This window comes from Lycium ferocissimum, chromosome 3, assembly GCF_029784015.1.
Source record: "Lycium ferocissimum isolate CSIRO_LF1 chromosome 3, AGI_CSIRO_Lferr_CH_V1, whole genome shotgun sequence".
NCBI lineage: Eukaryota > Viridiplantae > Streptophyta > Magnoliopsida > Solanales > Solanaceae > Lycium > Lycium ferocissimum.
This window is the reverse complement of record NC_081344.1, coordinates 66,856,546-66,878,066: the sequence shown is the minus strand read 5'-3', so window position 1 is coordinate 66,878,066 and position 21,521 is coordinate 66,856,546. Positions and strand designations below refer to the sequence as shown.

At 39.4% G+C, this 21,521-nt stretch overlaps 1 protein-coding gene across 1 annotated transcript; it reads right to left on the bottom strand.

Moving 5' to 3' along the window:
- Nucleotides 1-251: 251 nt before the first annotated feature.
- LOC132050464 (vacuolar cation/proton exchanger 3-like) lies at nt 252-7,561 on the bottom strand. Its single transcript, XM_059441716.1, has 11 exons — nt 7,256-7,561; nt 6,396-6,463; nt 6,254-6,282; nt 5,789-5,985; nt 4,983-5,207; nt 4,231-4,359; nt 3,533-3,649; nt 3,389-3,442; nt 2,149-2,265; nt 1,024-1,114; nt 252-670 (listed from the first exon to the last, which is right to left on the bottom strand). Exons 1-11 carry the CDS (start codon nt 7,493-7,495, stop codon nt 633-635), a joined length of 1,305 nt encoding a protein of 434 aa, XP_059297699.1. The 5' UTR covers nt 7,496-7,561; the 3' UTR covers nt 252-632.
- Between the last annotated feature and the right edge of the window lie 13,960 nt (nt 7,562-21,521).

The window sequence follows — 21,521 nt, the reverse complement described above, 5'->3', positions numbered from 1 at the left end:
TAATTACATTCTAATTGGTTCTTCAAAAGTTTGACTTAAAAACTTCTTAGCTTACTACGGTGTTTGGTAAACTTAAAAGTGCCTTTAAACCAAATGCTTTTAAGCCAAAACAATCCAAAATCAGCTTAAAAGAGCTATTGTGAAATCATTACTGAAAGTGGACAGAATGCCAATGTTCAAAGGGACAATAGCAAGAGCATGCTCCATAAACAGTCCTTATAGAAAAGTGTGCTTACCAATGAAAAGGAATATATGGAACCTTACAAAATTTTATTAATTGGCCACGAAAATACTCAACTGAAATGCATAACTGAGGAGTGACACAACTTTTTATTCTCCTCAACAAAACTACCACTTTTATGCAAAAAAGCAGTAATAAAACAAGAAAATATTTACAAACACCTCTATTATTTTCACATTTCATGTTGATTAACGTCTCCAATCAACATGAAATGGAATAATCCAGACTTTAGAATCTCCACAAAAGGGTAAGAAAAACTCCAATTTGAATTAACAGTTGAAAATTGATGCAATGAAGCATTACATTGGTTGACGTATACAATGTAGACTCCATCAGGTACATATCGATTTAATTTCATCTGATGGATACATCACGTCGCTGAATGATTTGGTTAAGCGGTCAAGCTCCTGGATGAACTGTTATCAATATCTAAAACACACCGACAGACCAAAAAAAAAAAAAAAAAAAGAAAAGAAAAAGAGTTAACAATTTTTCAGGGAATTTAACTTCTGTAAATTGACAACGTAAATACATTATCAGGTCATATAAAAAATAATTATATGTAATTACCCATAATAAGTGAAATTAACAACATGAAAGATAAAACAAGTAACTTGCTAAAACGTGTTAAATTGCAATGATGGTATAACAAATTTATCACATTTTTTTTGTGTATATAAGTGAAATGCTTTCTCAAAGTCAAAGGATATATCATTCAATAATGGGGTTTCTGTATACAAAAGAAAAAGGACATTTTTTTAAAGTAAACAAAAAGGACTTACTGATTGGAACCCTATGGAAAAAGAAACAAGCAGCGATGGCACAATACGCAAGACAGAGAACCACTCCTTTCATATAGTGTGACGTTCCATCCTGAAAGAGATATTAGGAATATTAGAATTCTAAAAGAATAAAGTTGAACGTAATGAAGTGAGAGTTATCGATTTCGAGTCGTGGGTATGGAGTCACACAGGGGCGGAGGGAGGAAGGGCCAAGGGAGTTCCGAACCCCCATAGGCAAAATATTACATTGTTTATATGTGGTTAAAATTATTTTTTATGTATATATAGTAGACGTTGAACCCCCTTTGACTTCTTCGTGTGTTTACTTTTTCATATTTTGAACCTCTTAGTGAAAATCGTGGCTCCGCCACTGGAGTCACATATGTTAGGAAGCACTTTATTGTTAATGTGAGATCTTTTTTACGTGAATTTAAATTTAGTCAAGTCTCAGTGCATATGCCAAAAATCGGTGAGAAAAAAAGAATGAAGTGAGAAATTAAGACCTAAGTTCCACTTATAATTTGAGCATGATATCCTCAATTTTTGTCTTGTAGCCTAATCCTATCATGTCATTCATATATATTCTCCTCGTTTGGACAAAAAGAACAAAATTTTTCCCTGTTGTTTTGTAGCATATTGGACCACCCCAACATTTCTATTGTTAGTAAAAGTTTTGTTTTTTCATAAAATTTTGGTTCAGTATTTGCAGCATATACTTTCTATATGGTTTATTTTTTAAATCGGGGCGGAGGTAGTATATAATATGTGGATTCGATCGAATTCAATAATTTTGGTTTGGATACTGTATTTATGTTAAAAGAATCACTATATACGTCTAAAAAGCAGTTACTAACAGTTTATCACTTGAGGTCGTGTCCTAAAGTATAGAGGTAATACAGTTCACATTTTTATACATGAGAAAATGATGCTATGCTATGAAAGGACTATATTGTAGTCCAAATTAGCTGAGATTTTCTTTTCTGTCTTTTAGTTATTTATTTCCTTATTTTTGAAATTAGTCAAATTTGGTTTAAGTGATTTTATCTTTTTAGCTACTATATCAGCATTAGTTCATATATCAAGAATGAACAATAATTAAAGTTGGTTGTCAAATAATAAAAGGACCTGCAAGGTGAAGGCAATAAGGATGATTGAGAAAGCAAGAGAACCAGTTTCAAGTAAGCTAAAATCCAAATCCATATCCACGCCAATTATCCAACCCACAATCACACATAAAGGTACCTGAAAATAGTAAACAAGTTAGCTTTATTCTATCCCTTATTCACTTGGAAAGTAGAAACAATAACTGAAACCACACCCTCCCCCACCCCTCCCCACCCCTCACACCAAATAATATATAGACCAAATGAGTTAACTCATATACACTAATTATAGGTAAGAAAGTTCTACACTATCAGTATAGTATCTGTTATAATCGATAATTTACTTTGTTTTTAGATTACTAAGCTCACTTTTATGGATGATTAATTGTGGTTATCTTTTAGGTGGGCCGGTGTATAAATTTCTTTTACACTATTAGGGGCCATTTGATTGGTAGTGTGGTATAGCTAATCCAAGCAGAAACCTCATATAAAGCGATACTACAATATTTGATCGATTGGATAAGAAAAAATAACCGCAACATTATCTAGTGTAGCCTTTGGTTGGAAATATCAAATAATACCCGCATTAAATTATGCGGGAGTTTATGTTTTATGTAGGATAAAATGCTGAAAAAAATACGTGTATTAGAAATATTGCAGGATTAGATTATTTAAAGGAAAAATGCCCTTAGAGTACGTAATTCTTGTATAACAATAATCAGTTCATTATTAATCACTACTAAAACATTTCCATCATTATTGATCACCGCGAACACTCCCTTCATTATCCATCATCGTCACATAATCCTACGTTATAATATCTCATCATAACTAGATGTGAGCCAAACAACCCTTAGCATTAGAATTTAAACTCTAGATATAAATAGCCGTAAGAAAAAGAAATTATGAGCAGTCTGGGACCTGAAAGTGCCAGCAATTGAAGGATGGATGCGACAACTCAAACAAGAATGCAAAATGAGGAAAAGCTGGCTGATGGGCAAAAAGATGAGTCAAAAAGAAAGGAGTTGGATAGATAGACTACTTACCTAACCTTGCAGGAAAGGAGCATGCGTACAGGAAAAGTAATGAGAAAGAGATAGCATATCTATGAATAGATACCTAAAGAGAGAGCTTTGTAATAGACTGTAGGTGACAAATAAATAAATAAAAGTTTCGTTCACCAAAAAAAAAAAAAAAAAAAAAAAAAAGAAATTATGAAGTATATACATGCATAAAGAAACAAATATTGCCAGAATTCTTACCACAAACATTGAAATCTGAGAAGCTGACCCCAAAGCAACACCTAAGGAAATATCCTACATTAATAGTAGAGTATGTACATTCATTAGATTCTTTTCGAGATTGAATAATGTGAGGAGTTTATGTAGCATTATTATGTATCTTACCAATTTGTTCTTCAAAGCAAAGATGATGGATCCAGCATGTTCTGCTGCATTTCCCACTATTGGCAACAATATTAAGCTTATGAAACTCACAGAAATCCCCCAAGAATCTGATGCAGCCTGAGATTATATTTAAAAGGAAAAAAAAAAAAAAGAAAAAAAGACAAACAATTTTTTGTTTAATGAAGTGAAGAAATGAAAAAGGGAAAATGATGGCAAATTTGGTTTACAATCTACTTAATTATGCAGAATTATGATGTAGGCGTTGCTTATGAGGTGAATAAACATAGGATTGTTATGCGGCGAGTAATAGTGAGTCCTTTCTTCCGTGATGAATAATGATACATAATTGTAATTTATGAATTTCCAAATTTACGAGCGTTTTCGTCTTTGCATACTCTAATTTATGCATTCTTATCTCACATCCCATATATCACATATAAAGTAATGTATAGATTCTCATATAAATTATACCAAAATTAATAATATAATGTTTTGTTTTTGGAGTTCAAATTGTATTAAACTCCGCATAAGTACAAACAAAACATTATAATAATTAACGGAGATTATATTAACTATGCTAGATTTTATGCCGAAAATCAAACATTGTATAAGTAATATGAAGTTTTATAACAAGACTAGATTTTCTTATACTTCAGATCACCAAACAACCCCTCAATGTACTGCCCAAAAAAGCTTACCTCAATTGTACCAACAACATACTCAGATAATAGAGCAATAGTTATAGTCATGCCAATCAACCAAGCAAATGAACTCCAAAATCCAATCACCGGCTCATCATCTTCTGAAACTTTACCTTCTAATTCCTCCTATTCATACACAATCAAAATAAATGAAATAATTTATACACATAACACAAAACGTTCATGTTGTTGGGGTAATTTCACTTGTTTTAGCAAGTTACTTATATTTCAGATTGTTAGTTTTAACTATATATTATGTGTGGTTACCTCTGGTTATCTTTTAACTGATGACCTAAATATGTAAAAAAAATCATTCACGCTATCAATATACAGAAGTTGAACCCCAAAGTAAATTACTTAAGGTTCAAAATGATATCATCTGAAGACATAACTTCTTGTAATTTCTTTTTTGGTTAGGTGGGTGGTGTTGAAGACATAATTAAGTAAATAAAAGTTTTTTTTTTTTTTGATAGCTTAATATTTTAGACGAGGTGATCACACAATTCAATATGGTATCAAAGCAAACAAAGATTCTAAGTTTGAGTCTCACAACTACTCATTATCAGAACAGCATTTTTACGTGGTTAGCCCGTGAAAAAATCGAGCTCGCACGTGAGAGGCGACATTTTGAAAATATAATTAAATAAACAAAGTGATTTCTAACCGCTTAAGCTTATAGATGAGGTGGTCACACAATTCACAAGTAATTCATACTATTTATTTATTACTCTAAAAATAGAAAATATTACCTCCTCGGAAGATTCAAACAATTGTCTGTGTGTCCTCAGTTGAAAGAAGAGATAAGCAGCATATGCTATAAGCATACAAATGCTGCTAACTCTAGACAACCCCAATATTGATGTTGTTACATTAATAGTGTCAATTGCTGGCCCCAAAGACAATCTATACATCAGCGGCAACATGTGGCAAAGCAATCCCAGTAGAAGGAGGATGGAGTTTACATCAGCTTGTTTCTGTCCCAAAATGAAAATAAAAATATGTCAAACACAAAATATAGAGTTAAAGTATCAAGTCACTCATAGTATATCTACATGTAATCTTTCTTAAAATGTGAGATTTTAAATTTTAATTAAAAATAAAATAGATTACCTGCTACCATAGGTAAAAGTAACCTAATGGTATAAAAATTTCAAATTTTGTAGGAATTTAACTTATACACACTGACAGTAAAAGTAAAACTTAAGTGAGAATTACACTAATAGTGTAAACAATCTTTAAATTGTCGTGTATACAAATTAAACCCTAGATTTTGTATGAATTGAAGTATTTACATGACAATATTTATAATTTTTATACTCTTAGTGTAATTTAACTTTTAGGTGCCCTATCTTATTTTTTAGGTAACTAACGTTACTTATTACGAACAATTACCTATAAGTAGTATAAAAAAAAAACTCTTTCTACATTTATTATTATATAGAATTTTCTCGGGTCTTTATAAAACATTATGAAAAACTCAGGTGGAAGCACAAACAAAAGGTTACATATAAAGAAGTTTGAATTCACACTTTGTATTATATTGAAGTGCTCTTACTCTGTCAAATCTCTGTTCCTTCTTAACATTGGCAAGTCCTCCACAAAATAGAGAGCTTCCCAGAACAAGAAGAAGGTTTGAAAGAATGGATCCCAAAAGAGAGTACTTTAGAACATGTATTTTCCTTTGATAAAGTGCAAATAATCCTATTATCATCTCAGTTGCATTGCCACATGTTGCATTAAGTAGACCCCCAACTGCATTAAATCATCATAACAGCAACTATGCATCATTATTTCAACTTAAAATACATGAGTTTAACTAATATGTATAGTCAATGTAAATAATTTTAATACCATTAAGTCAACCTGTTTGTAACAGATAATATATTTTGTTTTCAAGATTCCAAATATGATATTTTAAGTAGGCTTCCCTATAAATATTCTTTAAATGACCTGATAGTATAAAAAATTATTTACACGAACACTTTTTTTTCTTTTGGGAAATACAGGAACAAATGCATACCTGTTGGGCCAGTGAAGTGAGCAATTTGTCTTTGTTTAATTTCAGGTACAAAAGGGAAAAAGGGGAAATAAAAATAATCGTGTTAGGAATTTTATCATAATAATAGGAGATTAAAAACACAAACAAAATATAAGCAACTTACTCAGTCAAGAAGCTGACACGTTCAGCAAGCGGTGCAAGTCCAAGCAAACTAAAAGCAAAAATCCAAGGCTGCTCTCATCACATGAAAAACACAAACATGAGGCACTATTACTATTATGAGAATCAATTTTCTTTTTCAATCATAATTTTTTTTATATAATTTCTAAATATTTTGCATTATTAGTTATCGTAAAATTTGGTACAATAGTGGATTTTATTCTTAAAAAACTTAAAAAATCTAGTTCTGAATTCAAGTATATGATTAAGAAGTTAGTATGATCTTCTTACTCCAAACTTTGCCACATACTTGAAATAAAGGGAGTATAATTTAACTCGTATACGACATTGAGTTTGACACAATCATTGATAATTGGTAGCTTTACCTATTGTAAAAGGTAATTTATCATGTTTGGTAAGTTATATCAGTCCCTATCTATTAGTATAAAGGTTACTGTGCAATTAACTTTTAAGTAACGTAATAGAGTACTGCATTTTTTACACTAATCATGTGTATTAGTTAAACTCAAACAAATAGCCAAAGTCCAAAGGAACATAGGGTTGTCCAAAAGAATCCTAATGAGTCGTTTGGTTGTTGATTAGGAAGTGACTTATTCATCTATTAAAATCAACATAATTAGTACCGCGTTTGGTAGCATTTTATTTTATATGTATAAAATTTAGCACACCAAGTATGATATTTGGTTACCAATATATAATCAGGCATAACTAAGATACTTAAAGAAAGATGAAGTAATAAAATCAACTAAAATGCAACCAACAGCAACCAAATGACCTCTAAATTCTCAAAAACACTTAAAGCAAGATGAAGTAATAAAATCAGGAAGAAAACAAAATACTAACTCTTGCAAACTGATAGTATTGAGCCAGCACTGCCAAAGGGATAGCTGGAAATAGCAAGCAAAGCTTTGTTCCTAATATAACTTCTTGAAGATGAACCAATAGTTCCCTTAGCATCCTAAAACGATCAGCTTTTGACAAATTTTGTGCATTTTTCTTCATGATCAATTCTTGATCATTTTTTCTTTCTAATTCTTCCTCCCTAAATTCTCCATTATTCTCCAAGTCCCTTATAGAACCCATATTCAAAAAATGGATTTCTTTTTAGAGGAATAGAAATTGTTGTTGAAACTAATTTATTAGGGGCAAATTTTATGCATCTTTTTATAATTTATAACTAGTGTTTTTGGGTTTTATAGAGGACAAGAAATGGAAGTTGGCATTTGAAAGTGAAACTTCCTCGAATTTTCGGTGTTTTATTTTGTTTTTTCTATATATGTTTGCATGAACTCCACGTATTTTTATGGCAAGCAAACATGTGCTGATCAAACCCTAAAACGGCAAAAGCGTATATTCACTTGTTTTCTTTCCTGAAAATGGGTGTAAATTATGTAGGTTTTATTCGAGTACTATATGAAATAAAATAACTGGAAAAGTTATAATTGAGTGCTCATGAGACAATTTATTTTATGGTACGTTATACTCTATTGATTGTTCAATTGTTAATTCGTGTGGAGAATTTTTCAGGTAAGCGATGCACACATCTCTCTCTCCTCAACATTCACTCTCTTCGTATGCACTTTGTTGATTTCAAATGGATTTTAGTTGGTATAATGGAAAATAAAAAGATTCGGCGATTTTTCATTCTCCGAAAACTTTACTTTTTCATGTATGTCCAAGCTTACGAGTAGTTTTTGTGATCATTCCATGTAATTAATGATCCAAATGACCTTCCTTGAAGACAAAATAATGTAAATAAATAGATATCGACTTGATACCAAAATAAATAGATACTACCAGAAAATCGTTAATTTCCGACGTACATCCCGTCAAAAGTTGACTTGCCGGTAAGGAATTTTCGATGAATTTTCAATCGTAAATGTTGTCGACGAGTCAAATTTTAACGAATTCTGTCGAAAACTAGCAATTTTTTAATAATGAGAAGTCTTACTCCGAATCTCACCGTTATCCATTCGTAAAAACAAATTATACACGCATCTCACCACTTACTTCCAAGAGTAGGAAATGAAAGCCAAAACATACATATGCCAAAATGATACGCAGCAGTTTTGAGTATAGAGGAAGAAGTAAATCGAAGTTTCCTTGAATTTTCATAAATCCCAATTGAAGAGAATCAGATCTTCAGTACTTTGTGGCACTAACGTATACATTAAAAGAAAAAGAGATTGTGCACAGTACATGAATTCCAAGAAATTTCCTTTTTGCTGATTTCTTCACTGAATGGTCACATATATATAATCTGTTTCAACTGTAATATGGGTACTCCCATGTTAGAAAGCTTATCTTGGACACTTGACAGTGACATAGATGAAAAGTAGTGGTGTCAAATGTATAGATTGAGTTAAATGTGGACTTGATCAAATTAATGAATTAGTCATGATCTAATATGAAGGGGAGCCTTGGCGTGGTAGTAAAGTTCTTTGTACGCCATGTGGCCAGAGGTCACGGGTTCGAGCCGTGAAAACTTGACCTCTTGCGAAATGCAAGGTAAGGCTGCGTACTGATAAACCTTGTGGTCCAGCCCTTCCCACGGAAAGCTTAGTACCAGGGCCGCATATGTGACAAGATACAAATAGAGCATTTATGACATTGGGGATTCATACAACAGAACCCACCTAATTAACTTGGAATTGAAGCGTATTTATTATTATTGCATACATGACAAACTAATTTATAATGGGCCCGTTTCTTGCTTATCAGCACTGTGTTTCTTTGATAGCTAGAGGTGCTCTTTTCCAAAGTGAACCTTCTCGCTTCTTACAGAAGTTTAAAGTCTACTTTATTTAGATACATATATAACATATATCTGGTATATTTGAAGACTGCGGGTTTGTAAGACCAGAATGAAATAAAATTTAATTGTAAAAATTGGAACAAATATCAGCAAATCAATTACCAGATTTGTCACGACCCAAATCACTAGTCGTGCGGGCACCCATACACTCCCCCTCGTGGGCGAATCCTTCCCTTTCCAACACGCAATCTATCAATGCGGAAGAATAATATAAATGCTAATAAGTCTCAAATATCAATAAAAGTAATAAGTGCAGAAGTACATAAACTACCCAAGGCATCTAGTCTGTATCAGTACAAGAGCTACTACTCACTACATAAGTCTAAATCAATAAGTACAAATATCTGAATGTTGCTATACAAGGCTCATAATTAACATGATAAGGAATACTGTCCGGAAAGTAAAAGACAAATATAACTGTATACGGTAAAAATCGGGTAAAGTTTGTCCGGTTCGGTAAAAGGAAGAAAACGAATGATAGTGTTTGATCAGAAGAAACCGCGTAAATTCGTTGTATCGGAGATAACTCCTCATCGTGGTTAGTCCTGGGTCCTTACATAGCCAAGTTGATCGTGGCCGTTTGCCGGTTGAATATAGCGGAATCGGTCGTGGCGGGTTGCCGGTTCGAATATAGCGGAATCGGTCGTGGCCGTTAGCCGTTTCTTCGTGACCATTCGATCGTGGCGTTGGTGGGATAATCGATTATTCACTCTCCACGTGTGGGAATCTTGTTGCCACACCTTCGCGGTCGTACGGGTGTCGGGCCGTACGACCTAACCTTATCCATATTAGGTTTTCTTTATCCTAAAAGGGCTCCATGATGTATAGAAGGCCCCGTAGGAAAACTATAAATAGGAGTCATTCCCTCACTTTTGGGGGTTGGCTTTTCGGATCAAGAGCTTTGTACTTTGAATATTTATAAAAACTCTCTCTCGCTTTGATTTTTCGATGTTGTTCGGTTGACGGACTTAAATAATTCATTGAATCGCTCCATCCAACATTGCACGGAATATAGATAAAATCTAAGCTTAAATATATAATCCCCATATCTTTACTCGATCATTAGCATACCAACTCATACTTAAGCCTTTTCATAAGCAAAATATACGCATATACCTTTTGTTCATCAAAGAATAGATTAAAAATGCCACATATCCTATACCTTATCGTTTATAAATTTAACTTATTATCAATTTCGGGGGTAAAACGGTTTGGCGCCCACCGTGGGGCAAGGATAGTTGTGGTCTTTGATCTCGGTCTCTATTTGCTCCCATAAAGATTTCGGTTCTCTTTTCGTCTCTCGCAAAAGCGGACAAAATGGCAAACAAAATGGAGAATACGGTCACGTCGACAACGAGATTGTGGCGAAAATGATAACATCGGGTTAGGGGTTACCGAAGTGAATCCCATTGCACCGACTCTGTCGATTCGAGGAGGGCCTCGGCCGACGGAGATACCGTGAACCGGAGAACGCCGCTCATCCGACCACCGATCCTTTAAATACTTTTAATTCGCTCATTTTGACCGGGCGCGTGGCCGAAAGCGCCGAATGCCCGGATGATATTAATTTGCGTCTTATTTTGAAATGTTGCGAACAAAAAGCATTTCTTTGAGCAAGGAGTGGCGATAGCCCAATTGCGAGAGAAGAAGGATGAAACGACTCGGGAAAAAGCAAGGTGTTCTTCGCCGAACCGGAGAAGAAGCTCAAATGGTTGAAAGCAATGGGTCGGAGCCGGTTCGTCTACCGAGTGTATTGAGGATGCTCGAGACGTTGGCAAAGCGGGTAGACTCAACCGAGAAAGGATCGAGACCTATAACTCTCGGGTGGACCGGATCCGGGGCCTCTCCCATTCTAAAGGGTCGGATTCCCGAGAGGTATATTCGGAGGCCTTTTCCTCAGAGTGCGGCTCAAAGTTAATCCTAAAGAGGTTCAAGATGCCGGATATCCGAGAAATATGATGGCCACGGATCCTCGGGAACACGTGACCTCGTACTGTGCTATAAAGGCATAATGTTGAAGAAGACGAGATTGAGTCCGTATTCTTGAAAAAGTTCGGAAACGACGCCGAAAGGGCATTAACTTGGTATGACCATCCGCCGGAGCATTCGATCACTTCTTTTGAAATGCTCGCGGATGCGTTCATAAAGGCTCATGCCGGAGCCAAAAAGGTCCAGGCCCATAAGGCGGATATTTTCCGGATAGCCCAAAGGGATAATGAGTTACTACGGGAGTTCGTCAATCATTTCCAAAGGGAACGGATGGAGCTCCCGGTTCCGGAAGAATGGGTCGCACAAGCGTTCGCCAAGGGCTTAATCCCCCGAGTTCGACGGCCTCGTTCAAACTAAAGAAAAATTCTTGGAATACGAGGCGACACAGGCGGACGTACCACAGAATCGAGTCCAAGATTCGGGTGGAGGATGATCGGCTCGAACTTTCCGGTCCGATAAACCTAAGTAAAGGATCGAGAGGACTAGAAAAAATTACGACCCGGATACACGGCCATCGAGGGAAAGATACCGGCCATATTCTCAATCGGAAAACAAGCTTCGGGCCGGAGAAGTCGAGGTGCGGCCTCGGTCCAATTCTCCCGGCGAGAGAAGATAGAAGAGCCGAGCGTCCATTCGAATAGCCGAGGTTGTCATTTAGAAGTGATGCTTTGGAAGTTCGGTAACTAACGGGGACCCACCGAGAATATCGAGGAATACAACTTTAGTGTCAACGCCTCGGACCTTGTCTCGGCCATAGGCGCGTTCCGGCGAGTGGCGAGACCATTGAGGGTCGGATCCCGGCCAACGGGATCCGAATATGATTTGTGAATACCATGGAACTCACGGTCACGGGCGAAGAGCGCTAGCCAACTAAGAGAAGAGGTGGCTCGCTTGCGAAAAAATGGGCACCTTCGTGAATTCTGAGTGAGCGGCAAAGACCCACTACGAGAAAGGTCGAGTAAACGAATTGAGCCGGTGAGGCCTCGATATGTAATCGACATGATAATCGGGGGTGAGTTCTCTGGAGGGCCGGTAATGAAGCGCGCGAAGGTTTTCTTGTTCGTGAAAAGCATAGCCCGGATTATACCCGAGGGCTCCGTCACTTTCGGCGACGAGGATGCGAAGGCATCATTCGACCGCACAATGATGATGCGTTGGTAATTTCTATTCTCGTCTTTAAGTCTCAAATTAAACGTATTCTAATTGACCCAGGTAGCTCGGCCAACATCATCCGGTGGAGAGTGGTTGAACAGTTAAGGCTACTCGACCAGATCGTACCGATAGCCCGGGTGCTCGATGGGTTGATATGGCGAGTGAAACTACGAAGGGTGATATTTCTTGGGCCAACATCGAGGGGCACCATCCAGGCCGTGTTCTATAATCGAAGGGGATATGAAATACAACGCATTCTTCCGGGTAGGCGGGATACATAGCATGAGAGGCTGTCCCGTCTACACATTACATCGGTCGATGAAGTTCCCGGAAACTGCGGAGGGATAAACTATCCGGGAGAACAACACAGAGCGAGAAGAGATGTTGCGGTCGAAGAATCATCACCCTACTCAAAAAGCGATCGGAAGGATCATCCGGGACAAGGATTCCCAAATAGCAATTACCGTTAACGGGTCCGATGTCGAGCAAAAGAGATTTGGACCCGGGCACGAAAAGACGACTTCAACATACCTAGATCATTCGTCGCACGATGAGTCGAGACGCGACAAAATCTACAATAGGGAGGCTGGAGCAAGTCATCTTGTTCGAATATCTACGGACAGAAGGTATACGGGCACGGGTTAACCTCGGAGCTCGGGAACAAGTTAATTAAATTTCTTCAAGCTAATGCCGATTGTTTTGCATAGTCGCATATAGATATGACGGGTGTCAACGAAATAACAACTCATAAGCTTAGTCTCGACGGGAGATTTCCCCGGTGAAGCAAAAACGGAGGCCTATGGCGAGTCGAAACATGCCTTCGTGAAGGATGAGGTAACAAAGCTTTTAAAAATAGGCAATTCGGGAAGTAAAATACCGGATTGGGCAGCTAACGTAGTGGTGGTGCCGAAAAAGGTAATAAATTTCGAATGTGCGTTGATTATAAGGATCTAAACAAAGCATGCCGAAGGATTCGTTTCCATTGCCCCACATCGATAGAATGATCGATGCGACGGCCGAAGCATGAGATGTTATACTAGGGTGCAACCAAATTCGGATGCACCGAAAGATCGAAGAGAAACATCTTTCATTACCCGATACGGGACTTATTGCTACAATGTAATGCCTTTCGGATTAAAAAATGCCGGGGAAACCTACCAACGCCTAGTTAACGAAATGTTCGAAGAACAAATAAGAAAAACGATGGAAGTTTATATTGATGACATGGTTGTTAAGTCCAGAAACAAGGACCATTTAAAACATTTGCGAAACCTTTGACGTACTCCGAAGATATAATATGAAGCTCAATCCGGAGAAGTGTGCTTTCGGTGTTCGGTCGGGTAAATTCCTCGGTTTCATGGTGTCAAATCGGGAATCGAGATTAACCCGACAAGATCAAAGCAATCGAGGATATCAAGGTGGTAAATAACGTCAAAGGAGCAGAGGGCTTACCGAGGATAACGACCGAGCCGGTTTATATCAAGATCTTCGTACAAGAGCCACCGTTTCTTCTCCTTACTCGGAAGAAGAACGCCTTCACATGGACACCGGAGTGCCCGTAAAAGCCTACAAGAACTAAAAGAGTACTTATCCGCCCTCCTTTGTTGCATACGCCGAAAAGCGGACGAGCGACTTTTCTCTACCTTGCCGTGTCGAGGTAGCGGTAAGAGAGTTTGGTCCGAAGAATCGGTACACAATTTCCCGTTTATTATGTGAGTAGGACCTTGGGGGATGCGAGAGACCCGATTATCCCCACCTGAAAAATTGGCATTAGCAACGGTAGCGCTTACTAGAAAGCTCAAGCCTTACTTTCAATGCCACCCAATATGTGTAGTGACCACTTATCCTTTAAAGAACATCTTGCATAAACCGGAATTATCGGGCGAGAGCTAACTAAATGGGCTGTAGAGATAAGCGGGTATGACATTGAATATAGGCCTCGGACGGCCATCAAGTCACAAATCTTAGCCGACTTTGTGGCGGACTTCACCCCGCCATGATCCCCGAGGTTGAGAAGGAACTCCACCTAACCCCGGGGAAAGCCTCGGGTATTTGGTCATTACACACGGTCGGAGCCTCGAACCTTGGAGGTTCGGGCTTGGAATCGCCTTAAAACCCCCGCGGGAGATGCGATCAAACAATCCATTAGGACAAGTTAAATTAACTAACAATGAAGCCGAGTATGAGGCTATGATTGCGGGACCGGAATTAGCTCGGAGCATAAATTTGTAAGTAATCGAAGCAAAATGCGATTCTCTCGGTTGTCAACCAAAGAATGGCGTCTTCGAAGTCAAGGATGAACGAATGCAAAGGTATCTTGAAAGGGGTCAGTCATACTTCACCGGTTCAAAGAATGGACCATGCGGCATGTACCGAGGAGCGAGCTGCGAGGCCGATGCGTTGCTTGGGATCTTCAACGAAGGAAGAAATTAACCCGGGAGACGTAGTGCGCACTGATGAACTCGGCAATAGATAACGGGCATCTTTGAGATAAACACAATGGGTTTAACTTGGGATTGGCGTAACAAATACATCGACTATTTGCAAGATGAAAACTCTCAACGACCCGAAGAATCGCGATCGCTAAGGACAAAAAAGGCACGGTTTTGCACAGGTGGACGATCGATTATACAAAGGCGGTCTTTCTTTGGTCCTTTGGCCAAATGTTTAGGTCCGGTGAAACCGAGTACGTGATGAGAGAAGTACACGAGGGGACTTGCGGGAATCACTCCGGTCGGAAGCCTTAGTCTGGAAAATCATTAGAGCGGTTATTCTACGGGAACCGAATGGAGGAAGATGCGAAGAATTTTGTCCCCGGGCGTGACGGATGTCAAAGACATGCTCCGATGATTCATCAGGCCCGGGGTTGCCGCACTCGGTGGTATCACCTCGGCCCTTCATGAAATGGGGAATGGACATTGTTGGTCCATTGCCACGGGCACCAGTAAGGCCCGCTTATTTTGTTATGACCGACTATTTCTCAAATGGGTTGAAGCACGAGCCTTCGAGAAAATACGAGAGAAAGAAGTTATTGACTTCATTTGGGACCATATTATTTGCCGGTTCGGCATTACGCCGAGATCTGTGACAACGACCCCCAGTTCGTTGGTGGCAAAGTTAATGATTTCCTTGAAGGACTGAAGATCAAGAAAATTGTGTCGACTCCATATCACCCGTGTGCGAACGGACAAGCGGAATCTACGAACAAATCGATAATTCGGGAATGCGAGAAAGAGACTTGAAACGTCAAAGCACCATTTGGAGGGAAATATTACACGGAGGTGTTGTAGAAGCTTACGGAACCACATCAAAGTCAGTACGGAAACACCCTTCGTTAGTCTACGGATCGAAGCCCTCATACTCCTGTAGAAGTGAGAGCCCATCTCCGGTTCAATTACACCACCGAGGAATCAAACGAGGAGGCCATGACCGTAAAACTCGATCTCGCGGATGAGCTACGCGAGAATGCATCATCCGTATCGCGGCCCGGAAACGAGGGATGGAAGGTACTATAACCGGAGAGCTAACTTCCGACATTTCCAAATTGGGGACTTGGTGCTTGAAAAGTTACCTCGAACACCAAGAATCCCAACGAGGGAAAACGGGCCCGCGGGAAGGGCCATACAAGGTGATCGAGATAACGGGTAAAGGGTCCTATCAGTGGAATCCATGGACGGCAACGGTTGCGCAAAGCAACCGGAATGTGGCTCATTTGAAGAGATACTACGTTGGGTATGGACCCTTTTATTTTATTCACTTACCTTTTCTTTTTTGCGAGGGAGCCGAGTGCCCGACGTAGTTAACTTGCTAGGTCCGAAAACACGTGTTGCACTCTTTTCCTTCAGCTCGGTTTGTCCCAAATGGGTTTTCCGACAAGGTTTTTAATGAGGCGACAAGTACAACGTGTTACTAAAGTAGGAGTATGAATACCAGATATTCGGGGCCAACACCCTACGGCCAGGGGCTTGATAGTGCTTACCCGACTTCACAGTTCGAATAAGCACTAAGGGGCTATAACAATACATTCCGATGTAAGGACCAAATGATCAAAAGTGAGTCGTGTCCCCCTAATATTCACTATGGCCGGAACCAATGCCGGACCTTCTGTATTAGGTTTTGATGTAAAGACCAAACGATCAGAGCGAATCGTGTCCACTTAGAATTTGCCACGGCAAAAAACAGAAGGAAACGGATAAAGTCCTCATATGATGTACAAGTACTTGAAGTTTATTGAAAAATCAAATTATTACATTTCGGATTTATCTTCCTAGTAAAGTACTTTGCCCGAAAATCGGGCACCATTTTATCCGTATATCCGATTCCGGACATTACGACCAAAATACGGCAAAGGCAACAAGGTTATAGCAAATCGAGCCTAAATCTTAAATATCCCCGAATGGGACTAACACCGTAAATTTGTGTGAAGAGATTCGGTGTCCAAACCTAATCAAAATAAAAGAATAGCCACAAAATATCGGCCCTAAAAATGCCTAACGTGATTCGGAGACGTTCGAATTCACAAAGCATAAATAAGTCCGTAGGCAAACTTCTCTATTCGACTCCCGAATAAATCATACCGGATGAGATTAAAACTCTAATCAAACAAGTCCGAAAGCGACTCCGATGTTCACTATCCTCGGGAAAGACCGGTAGTTTGAACAAGAATCATAACAAACATTCAAACAAAAGAATGGTCAACAGAAAGGATACGTTTTTTATATATACAAATCTTTTACACTTGAAATTTGGGAAAGTTCAAAGTGCTATAAAGACAAAACAAAAAGGAAGTACAAGCCACTAGCCTATCCGGTATGACTGGAACCAGAATGCTCGGACTCGTCCGTTCGAGTCTTCGGAGTCGGAGTCGGAGTCAAAGAGCTTTCTTTGCTTCTTCCTCGGTTCTTCTAGCCTCTAGAATAAGGGCTGAGATCGGTAAAAGCCACGCTCGGCTTCCTCGAGGGTGATCCTCCGAAGATCTCCACCGCTCATGTTCCACTACAACCGTGGAGTAAACTTCGACGGCCTCCCACATTTTTTGCAAGGCTTCGCCAACGTCGACTTCGGCCCACGGCCGGCCCTAACTAGGAGCTCATTCCCCTCTGCATCGATGATGCTCCGATATCGATTAGCCGAGTCAAGCTCGGCTTTAAGAGTATCATTAGCCTTGAGTCATCTCCCGAGTCGGTTCTTAGCTCATCGCACATTCGAGCCTGTCCCTCAGCTTTTTGCTCGAAAACCCTCATTCTCTCTACGCATACTTAGCACTCTCGGATTCGACGGCGTCGGTGCCTCTCGGCCGGATTGGTGGCATCGGACTTAGCAACCGAGTCGAGTTCCCCCGGAGTTGGGAAATGGTGGTTTCGAGCTCACTCGGCTTTGGAAGAGAACCGAGTGTTGTCTTGACTAAGACCGATTTTCTCTTCCTCGGAAGCGGCTTCCTCTCCACAACCCCGGCTAATCCTTTAGTCGAAGGTTCTCGACCTTCGTTGCATCGAGCTCGGGCCGAAGGTTTGCTAGGGACACCGCTCGCTCGGCTCATCTTCCTTTATTTGCAAAAGATGCGGAATTTCTCTTGTCTCTTGACCTTGGGCATCACTGGCCTCTAAGGTCATCAACCTCTTCTTCCCGGATGAAGGCTCGTTAACAAAGCACCACACTCGCAAAAGAAGCAAAGATGTTAGACAAGAAATCAAAAACTCACATCAAATTATACAAGGCATGGGATGGAAGGCTTACCGGTTGCCCGCACGCATGCCTTCGTTAATCCGAGGCTGCGCAAGGGATTCGGCCATTTTTCTTTTGTTCGGAATTCGATACGAGGGGCCTTAAGTAGCTTGCCACTCCCGCCGGACGAGATAAGAAGGCTGCGATCTTCGAGAACGATGGTGCTACGCCGATCTGGTTCTCTGGCTCCGACGGGGGAGAGCGGAAAGATGCGCACTAGGCTATCCCTCGCACCGATTCGGTGGATCGATTAGTCGCCTCGTGACCCGAAGGATGGGAAGATGACCAAAACCGGCGGCCTCCGGTCGCGGGAGGGTGTCCAAAATATGTCATCCAAATTATCGACCTCGGAGCGGTGGGGTGGTTGGAATAGCCTTTTGACCCTCGGCGGAGAAGTAGAGGCTTCAAACCCCGATGACGGGGTCCCGGCGAGTAATGAACCGCATCCTCCGTGCCTCGGTACCCGGTGTGGACTCGACTCGTCCTTCCGGCGGTCGACTCGGTCGGATCTCCGTGGTCTTTGCAGGGGAATCTCTTCAGAAGACTCTTCACCTGTAAAATTGTTATACCCCGTACTTCGTACGTTGGAATATTTTAAGTTGGTTGCGACGAGTGATGGACAAGACTTTTAATTTTCGGTTTTGTTGATTTTGTCTCAATGCATAAGTCGCATATTTATTTTTTGTGGGTATGAAATTTTAAGGGTAAACTTGGAATAAGGAATTTGGGGTTAAAAGTGAAATATGGAAAGTTAGACATTTTATAGAAAAATTTTGGGACCAAAAAAAAAGAATTATGGAAAGTTGGCCATTATTTGAAAATGTGTGTGTGTGTGTGTGTGTGTGGGCCATATGGCCAAGTGTTTAAATTATATATGTAGTCCAAGATGACTAAGTAAGTCATCTTATTCATTTGAGCCTTAAGAAATTTCAAGAGAGAGAGAATTCAGAACGGCCATCTCGCCATCTTGAAGAAAAAAAAACCGAGAGGGAGAGAGAGGAGAGAGTTAAGAGGTATTGGTCATGAAAAATTCTTCTCTTCTAGATTTCCTACTAAGTTGAAGGTCCTCGTTAACATGGTATAGTTGTTGGGACGAGAAAGCCGCTTGTTGTGGTGGTTCATCAAAGCTAGCCGTGGGATGAAGTGGATGAAGAAGGTGAGGTTCAATCTCTATTGTTATATGTTATGCATGAATTATGTATGTTGTAGTGTGTAAAATTGAATGGAAGTCATGAAAAATATATGTATGGGGTGATGTTGTTGTGGCCGTGAATTGTGCTACATGTGGTAGGAAGATGAATTAATGTTATTTAGTGTGTTGGTTGTTGTTGTTATGAATTATGTGATGAAGAAATAAATGAAATGCATGGAAATATGATGTTGAAGTTATAGCCGTGTATATTGTTGTAGTGGCCGAAAGTGGGCTGATTTGGTGTAGTATTTTGGTTGTTGTCGTTGTGAATTTCGTGATGTAAAATGAAGGTTTGATGATCTAAATTGAAGTTATAATGGTTGTGGGCTGAATTGGAAGTTAATATGATTTTTATGTGGATTTTACATTTATGCTAATGGCAATGTTAACAAGTGAGTTGTTGATGTAGTTTACGAGTTTAGAAGAAAAGAAGTGTATCGTCAATGTTTATTTGAACTTGGAAGGTTTTGGGTTGCCTTGTGTGTTGGATGGGCTGATTTGAATAGTGTGTGGACTACTTGAAATATTCTTAACTCTTGATGAAATGATCTCGGATTGTTATGTGAATATGTGAATGGCGATGTTGACTTGAACGTATGTAGTTTATTGGAATATGAATGGAATGTCGTCGAATTATATAGAAAGGAATTATTAATGTTGGAATGCGTTTGGAATTGCTTATTGATATTATTAGTTGGGTTGTTGGTATGGTTGTTGGATAATTTAGCCGAGTTGAATTCTCGGGGATGTCGTATTTATAGGGGAAATGCTGCCCAAATTTTTGGTAGAAAAAGCAATGGTTTGGAATTGGATTCTTTAGCGCTTATGACTAATGTTCGATGCCTATTGATGTTGTTGTAGATTTTGAGAAGACGAGACTTACGTTTGGATTAGCTTAGGAAGCAAGTAAGGTATGTGAAGCTTACCCTTCTTTTCTTTTGGCATGTCTTAGACGGAATTAAGGTATGACATGATTTGTGCCTCGGGGTAATTCCATTCGTAAATTTCAAGTATGTTTGTGAATCGTATTTGCTTGTCTTTTGTCGCATCCTTAGTATGGTCATTTGTGGTTTGTATGTCTTTGATATGGTTGAGTTTGAAATATTGTGTAAGCGATTCGTATAAGTTCCTTGATGTTCGTATCTTTAACGCGGTTGAGTTATGACCACTTATATCTTTTGTAGGATTAAACTTTTAAGGTTTTGAAAAGAGTTCTATTTTCAAAAAATTTTGTTTCAAAAGAGACTTGTTCCTAAACGACTTGAAACTACGAACGTCCGTAACTTTTGCATACGACCTCGAAACGCCCCAAAACATAATATGTAAGTTCATAAGACATCACTCTCCCCCCCCCTCGTAGTCGGGCTCGGACGGGGGGTCGCGCCCCGTCCGTGGGGCCCGCGGCCTTTCTATGCTACCTTTATGGATTTTTTCGGAAAATCTAATATTTTCTTCACTATGATTATTTATTTTTAATCGAGTTGGAAATAAGGATTTTATGCCCGGATTTTGATACGTAACAACGGTTTACGAAATTCGGTTTGATATGCCCCGAGCGAGATTCGGCAGAAAACCTGTTTTGACTATGGTTTTGGACTTTCAAAAAAAGAGGGTTCGTTCTGATCATTCGGTTGAGTCTGTGATGATGTCTGATATGTGTGTGGTTACCACGATCTGTTCGTGCGTTACGTGTTACACTCTTTCATGGGATCCGGAACTGCCGGTATGTGATCGTGCGCACTATAATATACTCCGGTGTTATCTTTGTGCTACGGTTCCCGAGACCTCGCCATAGGGTAGGGTTCCGTTTATGGAGTTATCTTTGTGATATGGCTTATGATGTGTTGTGATGACGTGTTGTGTTCGAGGATACGGAGATTTGAAATCTTCTCAGTGTTATCTTGTGTTGTGGCGCCGGATAGGGTGGCGACCACGTTACCGCCAGGTCCTATGGGCCGCATTTGGTATGTGATAATGTGTGATGCTATGATAGTTTGTTCACCGATGGTGGGGCAAACCCAATGATGAGGTAAAATTCCACATTGGTCTAGACAAATCCCACATCGGTTAATGTTATTTCGTATGACAGATTATGATGTGTTCGGTATGAGTATGTTTAATTTGTGTGTGTCGGATGTAAGTACTTGGGTAATTGGGTTGTTACGACTTCACTTTTTGTATTTCCTACTTCGGTTAAGACCTCGTTTGATGTATGCTATGCTTTACATGCTCGGTAC